We start from the raw sequence: 13,120 nt of genomic DNA, 5'->3' as shown, positions 1-13,120 counted from the left end.
TCCACAGAAACACTGTGGGCACAAGGGCATACATTAACTCTATTCTATAGCTGGAAAAACTGGGGCACAAAGCAGTTAGGTGACCTGCCAAGATCACACAACTAGTGATTGGCGGCATTCACATTACACATACGATCAACTCCTAGCCCTTAAAATGTTAATATAAAGATCTTTAAAAATATCGTTCTCTTTCCAAAACAAAAAATTCCAGGTTTACTGTCCCACTTCTTCAGGAGAAGAAGACAGAGGTGGGGGAGGGGAGCCTATAAAGGGCCTTCACATCTTGCAACAAGAATTTGTGCCTGGATTTCCAGAATGGCTGGATATTCATGGGGGCGGGAGGGGGGAGCTTCTAGTCTCTTCTATGTCAGACTTAATGAAAACAATCACATGGTAGGACACAAAGTTTGCTACTTACATTCACTTCAGTTATAGCAATATCAACGACGCTACCAACAACAATTAAGGCATCAAAAGTGTTCCATGCATCAGTGAAATAGTGCTGTTAGGGCAAGCATTCAGAAGCCACAGAGGAGAAGAAGCACAACAGGAAAAAAGAGAAAAGGACAGTGTTATCGAAGGGGAACATCTCGGCGTTATGCTACTCAGCTACTTGAAAAACTGCCCTAAGACAAACATGTCGTAGATATATCCCTTTGGGTATCACTTCTGACACAGCAAATAAAAACAATTAGAGACACCCTAGCTTACCTTGCCTACCAGTGCCTGGGGTCAGTGCGGCCAGAAAGTCAGCCCTGCAAAGGTGGTTTGTGTCTGCAAAGGCCTTTTGGGTGAAGGCTCTACTCTACAGGGGTCTTTCCCACAGCTTTCCTTTAGGAAATGCTCAGTTTCGAATCGAGTACAATTGGGATCTGTGACTTGTCCAGGTGATACCACTGCAGGGCAGGGAGCAGAGTGTGCAGACAGAGGAGAGAGGAGGGTGCAGGCCACACCAGGCTCATACTCACGTCGGCTTCGCTGAGGGCCACGTCTATAATGCTGCCGATTACGATGAGGGAGTCAAACGTATTCCAGGCGTCACTAAAATACCCCTGGACAGAGCAGGCAGGGGCAGACGTTCATGAGCACGTATGAATGAAACATCACACGGATCATATGAGGACATAATCTGAGTCCCCACAGCACCCATGGCAACCAGGTTGGGTGGTAAAGCCAAAGAGGGGGGCAACAATACTGTCCACTGGTGGAAAGGGCACAGAGGGGGCTTGTGTACCTCTGCATGTGAGAGGGGATGTGTGTGAAAGAGGATGGGTGTACACTCATGCACACACGCACTCACACAGGTGCACGCACGCACACACACACACACACAGAGCACAGACCTGTGGCCCTGAGCAGACAGAGGGCAACCATACCCTACCATCCTGTGTGCTGATCTCACACCCTCATCAGCTGACAGAAGGGTAAGGCTCTCCCACTCTTTTGAGGCTCTTTAATCACCCACTTGCTTCTCTTCTCTCACTTACAGAGCACTGTCAACAGTCATCTGGTTCCTTTTCCGGGCCCCTTCAAATAAACCAGCAGCCCTCCCCCAAGTGTAGTGGTCCAGAAAGTATGACCACGAGGGTGACCAAGAACAGTCCCTGGCTTCAAAGAAATTTTAGTCTAATGGGGATACAACTAGGTCGGGGCAGACAGAGAGACGGGCAGAGATGTGTGCACAGCCCTGAGGCATGGCTCTGTGTCAGAGAGGTCTTGGTTGTGGGGCGGGAGAATCAGCACAGGGAAGCCAAGGCGGGCTCTGAGGAGAAGACTACTATCAAAGGCCCCACCAGAAGCCTCACGTTGTCAGCAGGCTCCACCCTCTGCCTCAGCTCTTGCTCTCCCACTCTCTCTTCACCTTCCAGGTTAAGAGGACTCCTCTTTGCCCCTCAAAAAACAGGAGCAGGTTTTTCCCCACCTCCAGATGCCTCTGCAATCCAAAACTCCTCAACCCAACTTGATCGTAAGTTTACTTCCTCCTTCAGGGTCAGATAAATATTAGCCCTTCACAGAAAAATTTCAGCCCCTCCGGACTGCCCACAACCCACACATTGTCTGTGTGTCTGTCTCTCTTTCTCTCTCTTGTTGAACACTGCACATCTACCACAATGAAAGCCTTTCAAGGGTGAGGACTATTCTGTCCCACCTCCACCAGCCCCATCCAGCCCAGTGCCTTGAATCTACTTGATATGTGAATGTGTCCCTTTCTCTATTAATCTGCACCTTACTGGTCTTTCCCAGTTACTGCTTTTTCAGGTCCTTGTAGCTTGAGCCAGCTCTAAGGTACATCCTTAAACACGAGGCTTACAAATCCATGTATATGTACCATATGTGAAGAAATTTTACATCTTTTTCTGGGACCAGGACAGTAGGTGCTAAACCACTGCCGTTGTCTCCTGACACCCCTGGGAGGCCCTCCATAGTAGTGGTGGGGGAGGACTGAACACAGAGCCAGGAGGCTTCTGATTGCCACGGACCAGACTGCAAAGGCCCATGAGTATCTTCTGGAAAAGTCAGAGCACATTTTGGAAATAAAAATTCAGGTGTGAATGCTATAAAGAGAGGCCTGGATTCTTATAATGGTACATTTAGTACTGTATTAAGAACAGGAGGTACTTTGAAGTGACAGGTCGCAGGAACTTGTGAGTAAACGCAGGCCTAGCAGAAACCACTGCAGGGCCACAGCCTTTTGTAACACTACAGAAAATGTGGGCATGTTGACTGCCCTAATAACTGGAGTAGGGATGTTCACTCTACTGCCTGTTAATCATTCCCCCTATTCGTGGGGGAGCCATTATACTCTCATGGTTTATTGCTTTAATTTCTCACTAAACAATGGAAGACTTCCCCATCCACCTGCCATGATTCCTGACCCACTCAGCCTGTCCCCCTCTGACAATCACAGTGCCACTCTCATACTTGTCCCTTCTTGCCTGTCAACCTCCTGGCCCCCTATCAGCAGCCTAAGAAGCTAACAGGAGCAGTTAATCTACAGCAAATCCAATGACCTATTCAAGTATAAGGAGAAGTTCTACTTCAAAGACACCACTTGTACTTCTCAGCTTGTCCTCTTATGAGTTCATGATTCTCTGCTGGCCACACTGCAGGAAAATGGGCATCTTTGAGGTCTAGACCATGATGTGGTCAGAGGTGGGATACACAGCCAGCCCCAGGATGGGAAGGAAGATGTGTGTGTGTCCTTCACCAAGGTCTCCTGACACAGAAGGCAGCTGAGTCAGAGGGTGCCTTCAGTGCCAGAGCTGAGGTGCCCATGGTTCTCTTGTGGCAAATAGGTAACAAGCAGTTCTCTGATGGACAGCAGTGCCTCAGACTACACAGAAGGGCAGAAACTGCCCTTTTCCCTCATGGACTTAAGAGCATCTCAGAAGCTAAAGGGAATGTGGCAACCCCTCCCCTCTCCTGTGGGGAGGAATTTATGCCTTAATCAAATGCTTGGTCATGAGTAGACACTAGAGCTCCAGGTTATTCCCATAGCAGTAAAAGCCAAGCATCCTTCCTTCTCTCCTGTGGCACAAAACCCATACCACATGCACCGCATCTCTCTCCTGTTACTTTGTGGGATTTGCCAGAGGCCAAACCCACCACTCCCTCCTGCGCCAGACAGCTCTCCCACTAGCCTTGGGATTTTACTCCTGACAGCTGTCCTACTCCTGACAGCTTGTCCCTCTCCTGAATGATCAATGCTCCTACTGTAGGGTTGTTCCCATCCACCTACAAGCTATTCTCCATGGAGGCAATCATCACTCACCAGAATGGATAAAATCCTTTTGAATTAATATGACAGGGGCTTAACACTTCTTTTGGGTCTTGGAGCTTTTTGGAAATATGACACTCTAGAAAATCCCTCACACTCACAAAATGGCACCCAAATCATAATAGTTCATGGACCAAAAGTTGACACCCCTAATCTAGGCTATAGGAGGTTTGACTTGGTGCAGGTAGCTCTGACAGGAGGACAGGAGAGGCAGAAAATGTCAGTCTTCTTTTTCTTCCTACGTACTGTTTCCCTGTTTAGCAGCCTCCTATTTTGAAGAAATCACTGCTGGAGTGAGCATGACTCAGTCCCCACTCTTCCCCACCAAAGGCCCACAGCATCTGGGTAACCAGAAGATAAGACAAGAGCTCCTAACCCAGGGCCCATCTCCATGCTCTTCCTCTTGGCTGATGATCACTTCCACCAAATTCTGTAACTCTCCAGTGGAATGAGCAATCAAATCTATCTATTTCTCTATTTTTGTTTTTCAGCTCCACCTACCCAAAAAGACCAAGCAAGCCCACCACATGCAATCATATCCATTATTCAGAAACAATTCTGACTCTGGAAACCTAAATCATGAACCAGATTAATGCAGACATTAGAGTCAGGAAGCTCCATTCTTTCTAAGAACCCTGTTTTGACTGTCTGTCAGTGTCTGTCTCCTGCCCTACAGCAGGCTCCTGGAAGGCAGAGGCTGGGCTACGACTATTCCTGGGCCCCTCGCCAGGATACAGCGCAGGCTTGAGGATGGCAAAGGGCCAGTGTCTGGAGAACGGTTGCAAATGGAAAACAAGAAACTCAGCCCAAGTCCAGATTCCTTTTGCTGCCTGGCTTCACTTTTATCTGCAGAGCTAAAGAAACCCTCCACAAACAACCTGCCCTTTGTCCTTTACCATGGCAGCCAGATCACTTACTAACTTCTGGCAGGGACTGTTTGGGCAATATTTGACCCAAGTGATGACCCGTGGTGCCAAGTTATGGTAGAACAGTAATGAGCAACTTTGTGACTAGCTTAAACCTTTCCAAAGGTAAAGTGGGGCTTAATAGGAAACATATCCCACTTTGGCAAACACTCTACCTAGAAATCGATAGAAAAGCAAGTGCTATCTTTGGCCAAGTTGTGCCTAGAGGCTCAAGCACTTATTCCTTCCTTCATTTCACCAATCTCTGAGTAACCACCTTGTAGCAGGCATCACATGAAGTACTGTGGACCCAAACATAGCCTGTGACCTTGAGCAGCTGCTTATCAGCAAACAGAGACTCAGCAGTGTTTATAGCAACACTGCATGGTAAGCATCTCTCAGAGGTACCTCTGAAGGGAAAGGTTGGCTTGGGCTGGGCTAGCAGGGATGTGTCTCCTGGGGAGGTAATGTCCAGTGGGTCTTAAAGGCTTCCAGAATAAGGTCTGTGGACCTGGAAAGGAGTGGCATCTTCACATTTGGGGATGGGGTGGAGCAGAAGGAATGTCAGAGAGTGGCAGGAAAGGAGGTAGAAATGTGCTTATACAAGTGTTTTGCAGAGGACTTCAAATATTAGACTAAGAAAATCACATTTCTTTTCCTTGAACAATGGGTGGCCAGTGCCAGAAGAGTAGCCTGGTCAGTTTGTTATTTACAAAGGGAATAAGTACAGAAAGGGCTCTCCATGGGTGGGAGATCTCTGAGAAAGCAGGCATTTGCCCAGGAGAGAGGACAGTAGGCAAGGCTGGTGAGACAGCCCTAGGTACACACATATCTTACTTGGAGAGAAGAGGACTGGGAGGGAGCTGAGACTGAGGAACAAGATGAAAGCACCCATCAGAAAGTCCAATGTGAAGTTCTAATGGTGGTAATACTTGGTTTCTAGTATTATTTGGCATTGAAAAGAAATCACTTGGAAAGATGTCATCATTGAAGAACTAGAAAGGCAGTATCCAATTTTCTTTCCAGGAGGTGCAGAACATATTCCAGGAAGAATGTTGGAACTGTATTAAGAAGCCCTACTCCTGCCAGGGGCCCTGGAGCAGGGTGTGCTACCCAAGAGGTGGATGAGACCAGGCAACCCACAACCTACTGTGCTTTGGCTCTGTGTAGAAGTAAGGAACAGCACCAAACCCAACTCTTCTACTTTTTCCAAGCCCAAGTGGGTAGGAGTGTGAATTAGACATTTTCAGGGCAGAACTAAGACCAAAAGGCTTAAGGACTAAGACATGGAACAGGGTGTGGTTCACTGGGAGGAAATCCCACAACCATGGCAGGTATCCTGGATCTGGACCAAGTTTTGGGATAAAACATCAGGTGGGTGGTATCCAGAAATAGATAGGTCAGGCCCTTCTGACTCCACAATGTGCTCTTTATACTTGCTGGAGCCAACCCTCTGGAGAGGCCCTCTTTCCTAAACCTTTCTCCTTGGAGCATAAGAATTCATTGCAGAATTACAGTAGCTTCTCCTGGAGGTGAAGGCTAGGGGAACAGGGCTCATCTCTTACCTGAATTATGTTTCCAAACCCTACAGCTGCATGATCAACTCCAAGTCAAAAGCACAACCTAGAGTGCACCAGGTGGATTCCCCTGTGGGGTGCAATAAAATGTGCGTTCTGCTTGCCCTTCCCCAATTCTTTTGCTCTTTGGCGTCTCATCACCTTCTACTCTTGCTTGTCTAGTGCTCGAAAACAACTCTTCTTATGAAGCAAGACTGCCTCCCCACTGTGGAATCTCTCACCTCTGGGTTTCCCACCTCATCCCCTTCCTGCTTGTGGGTGTTGGGTAACTGACCTTACATGGCCTTGAACCATTTCCTTCTAAATGCACTATCTCCCAAGAGGCCCCATTTCTCAGATTCCTTATGTATAAAAAGTTCTCAGAATTAGGAAACTCAATTTTTTTTAACCCTTGCATCCTGAAATGCCTTCTTACCTACCAATATGGATTTTTTTTTTCTGATTTCACTTTCTGAAATGGTTTTATATGACAACAGCAATCTGTCTCTCCCAACAGAGGCTGGTGAGTTCTCCTAGAAGGCATGCTCTTACTGTGGAGAAAGCTACCCCAGGACTCTGATACAGAGCTCCTTAGGGGGACAAAGACTCTCTTGAGATGAGACTGAAATCCCCTGTGGCCACCTCCTTGGCACATTCCCGTCTCTGAAGCCCTGACAACATTGCTCCTTGGCCCACTATCCCACTGTGAGGACAGAGGTAGCCTCCTTGACTTCTTTGTAAAAGACCACCCTCACCTGAACTTGGCTTATAAACATCAAAGAGAAGAATAAGAAATAAAGGTTTCAAGCAGAGCTTTGCTTCATGGTGATTTCATTTTCCCCTGCTCCACCAGGCACACAGTGATAGAGGACCCATCTCCTCTGGCTTGGGTGCTCTCCAAAGGCAAGGACGCTGTTGTTATTTGAAAAGTTCTCTCAACTGTAATTTGAGGTCATCTTGTGCTATGAAAATATCTTGCTGAGTAAAACTGCAAAGCAATACAATGTGTGGCGGAAATCACCCATTTAAAAACTCTGATCTCTCAGTACTGATTATAAATTAGCTATTCATTTCCCTTGGGTATCACCCATCTGTTCACACGCCACAGAACTCTCCTGGGCTAAGCAGTGTGCTACCAGCCACCGGTGCACTGGCCTGCATACAAATGCACAGGCGTGCATACAAACACACTCACAGACTCAAGTACACATGTGTGCATACATACAAGCGCACTCTCACTCACTCACATACTGTGAGTGGACTTTCTCCTCAGCCTGGTTCAAGCTTTCAAAACTTTCTGAGTTTAACCATCAGGCAAAGGAAGACATGGCACAGGGCCTCTGGGAAATGTTCCATAGGTGGGTTCCACATGCATTTCACAAGTACTTTCCATATTCTTACTCTGCAACCTTTTCCATCAGTTCAGACAAATATTGTTCAAAGAAGTAAAGGTGAGAGGGAAGCAAACCAAAATCTCAAAGGAAATTAAGATGAATTTGGAAAAGGAGGAAATGTTTATGTATGTAGATATGGACAAGTCACAGTAGGTAACATCTGGCCATGCATAAGGTGCCCAATTTGACCCCACTGCAATCATCCAATTAATCACTTACAAATGTCCTTTCTTTTTGGTCCACAAAGATCTGATAAAGATTGCATAGAAATTAATTCAAATTAAAGAAAGGAACAGTCTGGAATTAGAATTTCATGTAACTGTGGAGTATGTGAAACTATTTCTTAATCCATGGTCTTACTTAAATTAATGTTGTTAAGATACCCCACTCAAAGAGAACCAATAACTAGAGCACTGGGTTCTGTCATCCTCTAACTCTTAGAGTTTGGGTCTATGCTAAGGAGGAGGCTGAGGGACAAATGCCTCATAGTTCAGCTCAGCTACTGTGTCTAGGGTTTTAGAATGAGGGAGCATCACTGACGAAAGTGATGGTGGCAGCTGGCACCACATGCCAGGCACTAAATATGGTACTTCTTCACGCCTCACAGCAGTCCATGAAAGAGGACTATTAGCATTATCATATTATGGATGCAGAAATTGAGGCACATGGCAGTGAAGAAACTTGCTTAAGCTAGTAAGTGGCAGAGTAGGATCTGAATCCAGTCCAGTTCCAGATCTGTGCTCTTGGACACTGAACTACACTGCCTCTTCTGATATAGCCTTTGGTGAGCATGGGACAGAATTCACTGTCCTCCAAAAGGAAAGACGATATGCTGAGCCCTCCAGTGTGGTTTAATATTTCACATCCCATTTTTCTTACAGTCGAGTGCAATTTTTCTAAATGAAACAAAAGATGGGATGACTGTGAGAAGTCTGCAGTTGGTTCTCGAACTTTACATAAAATGTGAAAGGTGTGCTGCAGAGCAAGAATAAACCAAAGTCTTCATGGTAGAAATCTGAAAGTAAAATCAGGATCAAACTCTGATGGTCATATTTGGACCTTTCCCCAGTGCTCAGAGAATGAAGGTTTTCCTGAGATAGCATGAGACATGCTCTTCTAGAACCAGAAAATCAGGTTTCCAAACAATCTCCCCCCTACAGATTCCCAATTCTCTCCTCTTCTTTTTCTCGGAATTGTTTTCATGAGGTTTTGTTTCTGCAAACTGATTTTCCTGTGTGTATACAGATGCCCTGATCAGATTTTAATGTTCTCAGGTGATAACCCAGTTAGTAGCCACAACAACTGAGTGCAATTCAGTAACACAAGTCTAATAGGAAACTGGTGCTTTCTCTGAGTGATTGAGCAACTCACCTTAGGCTTAAATGCAATGACTTTCAAAACCATCTCGACAGTGAACACCCCAGTGAAGACCATGTTCAGAATGTCCATGGCATCATTGAACATCTTGGACTGCTCATAGTGCTGTGGAGGAAGACAGAGGTATGGCTCTCAGAGACTTGGCCATGATCTCACACCCTCGCAGAAGGAGGCTCCCCAGCTCTCTGCAACCGTGTGGGCAATCTCCATGGTCCGGCACCCTCTCCCAACTCGACCGGCATTGCAAGGTCACATGGTAAACTCCCACCAAGCCCAGGGGGTCCATGACAAGATGAGGATGATTGAATGATGGAGGGAAAAACAAATCCATTCTCTCAGCTCAGGAGAAGGGGAGTTCACCCTTTCTTCTGGCAGAGCTTATACTCAGGCCCTTGATTAAGGCACAATGCAGACACTACCAAAATGTCTATGAATAAAAGCAAAATTTGATTAGGGATAAATCCTATGCCATTTAGGTCTATGTTTAATAAAAGGCAGAATTACTCTGATTTTATACTTTTTGCTATATCAGTTTGTATGGTCTAAAACAAAGGAGTGATCTTAAACAGTAAATGCTCTTTTTCATTCATAAGGAATTTTTCAGGTAAGGAAGTGCCAGAAAATTTATCCTCGACTGTCTTTACAACCATTTTCCAGATTGCAAGGAGAGTTGGTTTGACAAGTTCTTAGAGTCCAGGCAAAATCTGGATCTAGACCTTGATCTTTGCTTGCTGTCCTAATGTGATAGCTACTCGTCAACATAATTCCTGAAAACATTCACTGTTGATACCAAATTAAACCCCGACTCAGGCAATTTGAGTGAAATGTATTCCTTGCCCCTGATGTCAGCTAGAAGTAACTATAGTTCAGATCAAACCCAGGATTTCATGAATCATAAAATTCCCCACTGCCATGGTCGAAAGCCCCTTGAAAATAAGTATATGACTTAGGGTTTGCTTTTTGACTTTGGGTGTTCATGGTGTGTAGCACCTGATACAAATAATTCAGCTTAAACCTCATCTCTGAGGTAGGTGTGTCAGATTTCCCCATATTACCTATTAAGAAAGCCAGGTTCAGGGAATTAGATAACTTTTCTAAGGTCACCCAGCTGATAAGGAGTAATCAGGATTGAAGTTCCTGCCTATTCAAGTCCAGAACTTTGGTCCCTTTTTTTCCCCCCCGCCTCTGGGTACTGGGGATTGACCTCAGGGGCACTTAACCACTGAGCAACATCCCCAGCTCTATTTTGTATTTTATTTAGAGACAGAGTCTCACTGAGTTGCTTGGCATCTTGCTTTTGCTGAGACTAGCTTTGAACTCGCAATCCTGTCTCAGTCTCCTGAGCCGCTGGGATTACAGGCATGCGCTGCGGCACCCCGGAGAACTTTAGTACTTAACCATTCCCTGGCCACAAGAGGCCCACATAGAATTGAAAGCCACATGCGGGATCCATGGGAATGTTACCTACCATCATGCTGTATGGTCTCAAACAAAGGAGTGATCTTAAACATCTACTGTAAGAGTCAGCGAGAATGGACTCTGGCCATACTATAACCCGGACTCATCAGAACATCAAACCCATCCTCTTGTGAGGGGGCAGCACTCCACCCTGAGAATCTGGGGTACAGGGCTGTGCAGAATGCCCAGACTTGGTCCCCACAGCTGTCTCCATTTTTACCTGCATGGCCAAGCAGAGTGTGTTGAGCATGATGAGGACAAACATCATGTATTCGAAAGGCGAAGAGTTCACCACGTACCAGAACTTGTACTGGTAGGGGTTTTTGGGGATGTATCTCCGCAAGGGACGTGCTTTCAAGGCGTATTCAACACACTGACGCTGCAACGGCAGAAAAGGGCAAAGAAGAGGTTCTGAGCACTTTGAGGGAAGGAGCCACAGTGGTCATCTGCTCTGCAACAGTTCACTCTAGCCTCCTAAATAGAACATAACTAGAAGCCACCACCCTTCCTGCCACAGCACCACCAAGGTCTCAGCCTCCAGCACTACCATTGCAACGTAGGAAGTAAGCAGAGCCCCCATTTTGCTTATGAAAAAAACTAATTCTGAACTTTTGCTTTTTATGCTGAGGACATGCAGTGTGAGCACGAGAGAGCAGACTTGCTCCAGGCCTCATCACTGCCTTTCCCTTCCACTGTTGGGCCAGGTCCTTTGCTGAGCTGTCCTTGGGGACAGGAAGCCAAACACCCACAGGCACAAGCTCATCAAGAGCCAGAGGGGCTGACTTAGTCCCTGAGAACGGCAGCACTCGGCTGCTCAGATGGACCCACATAAGACACCTCTCAGGAGTCAGAATGTGTGACTCATGGTGAGCTGTCCATGCATCTATCTGGGAGCTTCAGGGATTTAGAATCTCCAGGATATGGTTGGTATTGATGGCTGGATTAAACTAAGTTTGTGTCTATCCAGAGACCTATCCTTCCTACTCGCTCTAGGGACAAAGACTGGTCCACCCTCTGCATCAAGTCCAGAGAGAGCCTCCATCCCCAGGAGCCTTTAGGTCAGACCAGAGGCCCTGGCTCTGCACCTGCTCTCCTGCTTTGACTCTAGATGCAGGCAGGCTCCCTGTGTCTGGGACTTGGTACCATTCCAACCTCACATACTGACACCAGGGACCCAATTCAAGCTTGTTTAGAACCTCAGGTGCCCATCCACAGCCCTGGCCCTGCCCTCATCTTTCTTGGAGCAGATGAGTGGGTACAGGGCTAGGCCAGGCTCCCTCAGACTGTACTGTGTGGGATCTGCAAGGACACCCTGACAACCCGAAGGAAAGTTCTCCTACAAACCAAGCAAGAATATCCTCACATTTCTATAATGGGCATAGCTACAGCCTGAAATCCCAGGCTGCTGGATCATTCTTACTTACTATTTCATCACCAAAGCAGAAATGCTACCAAAAGAGGACTAGGGAAACTCCCAGAACAGGCTTTCATCTCACACTTTTTTTTTTTTTTAGGGTTCAAAGGAACCTCTAAGGGGTGATTCCTTAATGCCCTCAGTTAGAGATGGGAGAGCAGAGACGCACCTAATGTCACAAAGCAGATGCAGGCAGGCAGGGCCAGAGCACAGGACTCCTGGCCGCATCAACGCACCATGCAGAGCCAGAGGCTCCTATTTCTACCACATTGGTTAAAACAAAGTGTTAGATGAAGAAATAAGGATGCCACTCAAACCTTAATCTCCAGTTTAAAGTTTTTGACTTCCCTTCTGGTGTTAGAGGGGTTTTCCTCCTCAGGGGCAAATCTGCTCCCCAGGAGACATCTGGCAATGACCAGGAATGTTTTGTTGTCACTACTGGAGGATGGAGATGCTACTGGCATCTAGTAGGTAGAAGCTGGGGATGCTGCTAAACATCCTATAGTGCCCAGAAAGCACCAACAAGAATTATGCAGCCTAAAATATCAATAGTGCCATGGTAAAGAAAGTCTGGCCTAAGCAGATACTAAAGAGTCTCCTGGTAGAGACTGGAAACTTGAATGGGTATATACTGGCCTCAGGCCAAAAGGCCCTATAAGATTCTATGCCACCATTCCTGGGCCATGACCGTGGAAGGAGGCCTAAGTATTCTCTGATTTCTCACTAAGGCAACTGTAAATGGGTTTTACAATCATGAAATCTGCTTTGTATATGGAAGCCTAACTCAGCAGGCATGACTCAAACTGGCTGAGAGTGCGCTCTGAATAGGGCTGAGCCCAGGGGCACCCTTCTCTGAGTGCAGGGTGGTAAAAGAGATGTTCAGCTCTTGCTCGAGGGACAAAAGCATAGTGTGTGACTTTAACCTGATTTTTGTCCAGCTCACAGTTCTTATACTCTTTTTCTCCCTGCTCCTGAAATGTTACGATGACAAAGCCCACAAAGATGTTCATCATGAAGAAGGCGACAATGATGATATAGATGATGAAGAAGATGGAGATCTCCACTCGGTAGTTGTAGACTGGCCCAACATTCTCTCCATTTGAGTCAATGGCTTTATACAGCAACCTGGAGAGCAGAAAAACCAAGTAAGGACCTCCCAATCCCACTCCGCCCAAGTGGCCCAGCCCATGGCCTCCCCCAAGATGTCCCCAGAGTTCTTCTGAACTCCTGTGGGCACT

General features: G+C 46.6%; 1 protein-coding gene across 5 annotated transcripts in view; it reads right to left on the bottom strand.

Moving 5' to 3' along the window:
* Cacna1d (calcium voltage-gated channel subunit alpha1 D) overlaps positions 1 to 13,120 on the bottom strand; it is a 460,416-nt gene that overhangs the window by 42,301 nt on the left and 404,995 nt on the right. For all 5 annotated transcript variants that reach the window (XM_026388660.2, XM_026388662.2, XM_026388664.2 and 2 more), the window contains 4 exons: positions 12,806 to 13,007; positions 10,689 to 10,847; positions 9,005 to 9,115; positions 969 to 1,052 (listed from right to left, as the gene is read on the bottom strand). In XM_026388660.2, the coding sequence (XP_026244445.2) occupies positions 969 to 1,052; positions 9,005 to 9,115; positions 10,689 to 10,847; positions 12,806 to 13,007 (556 nt within the window). The remainder of the gene's footprint in view (positions 1 to 968; positions 1,053 to 9,004; positions 9,116 to 10,688; positions 10,848 to 12,805; positions 13,008 to 13,120) is intronic.

This window comes from Urocitellus parryii, chromosome 3, assembly GCF_045843805.1.
Source record: "Urocitellus parryii isolate mUroPar1 chromosome 3, mUroPar1.hap1, whole genome shotgun sequence".
NCBI lineage: Eukaryota > Metazoa > Chordata > Mammalia > Rodentia > Sciuridae > Urocitellus > Urocitellus parryii.
Note: the sequence above shows the minus strand (reverse complement) of the source record. Positions and strands in the feature narration are given on the sequence as shown.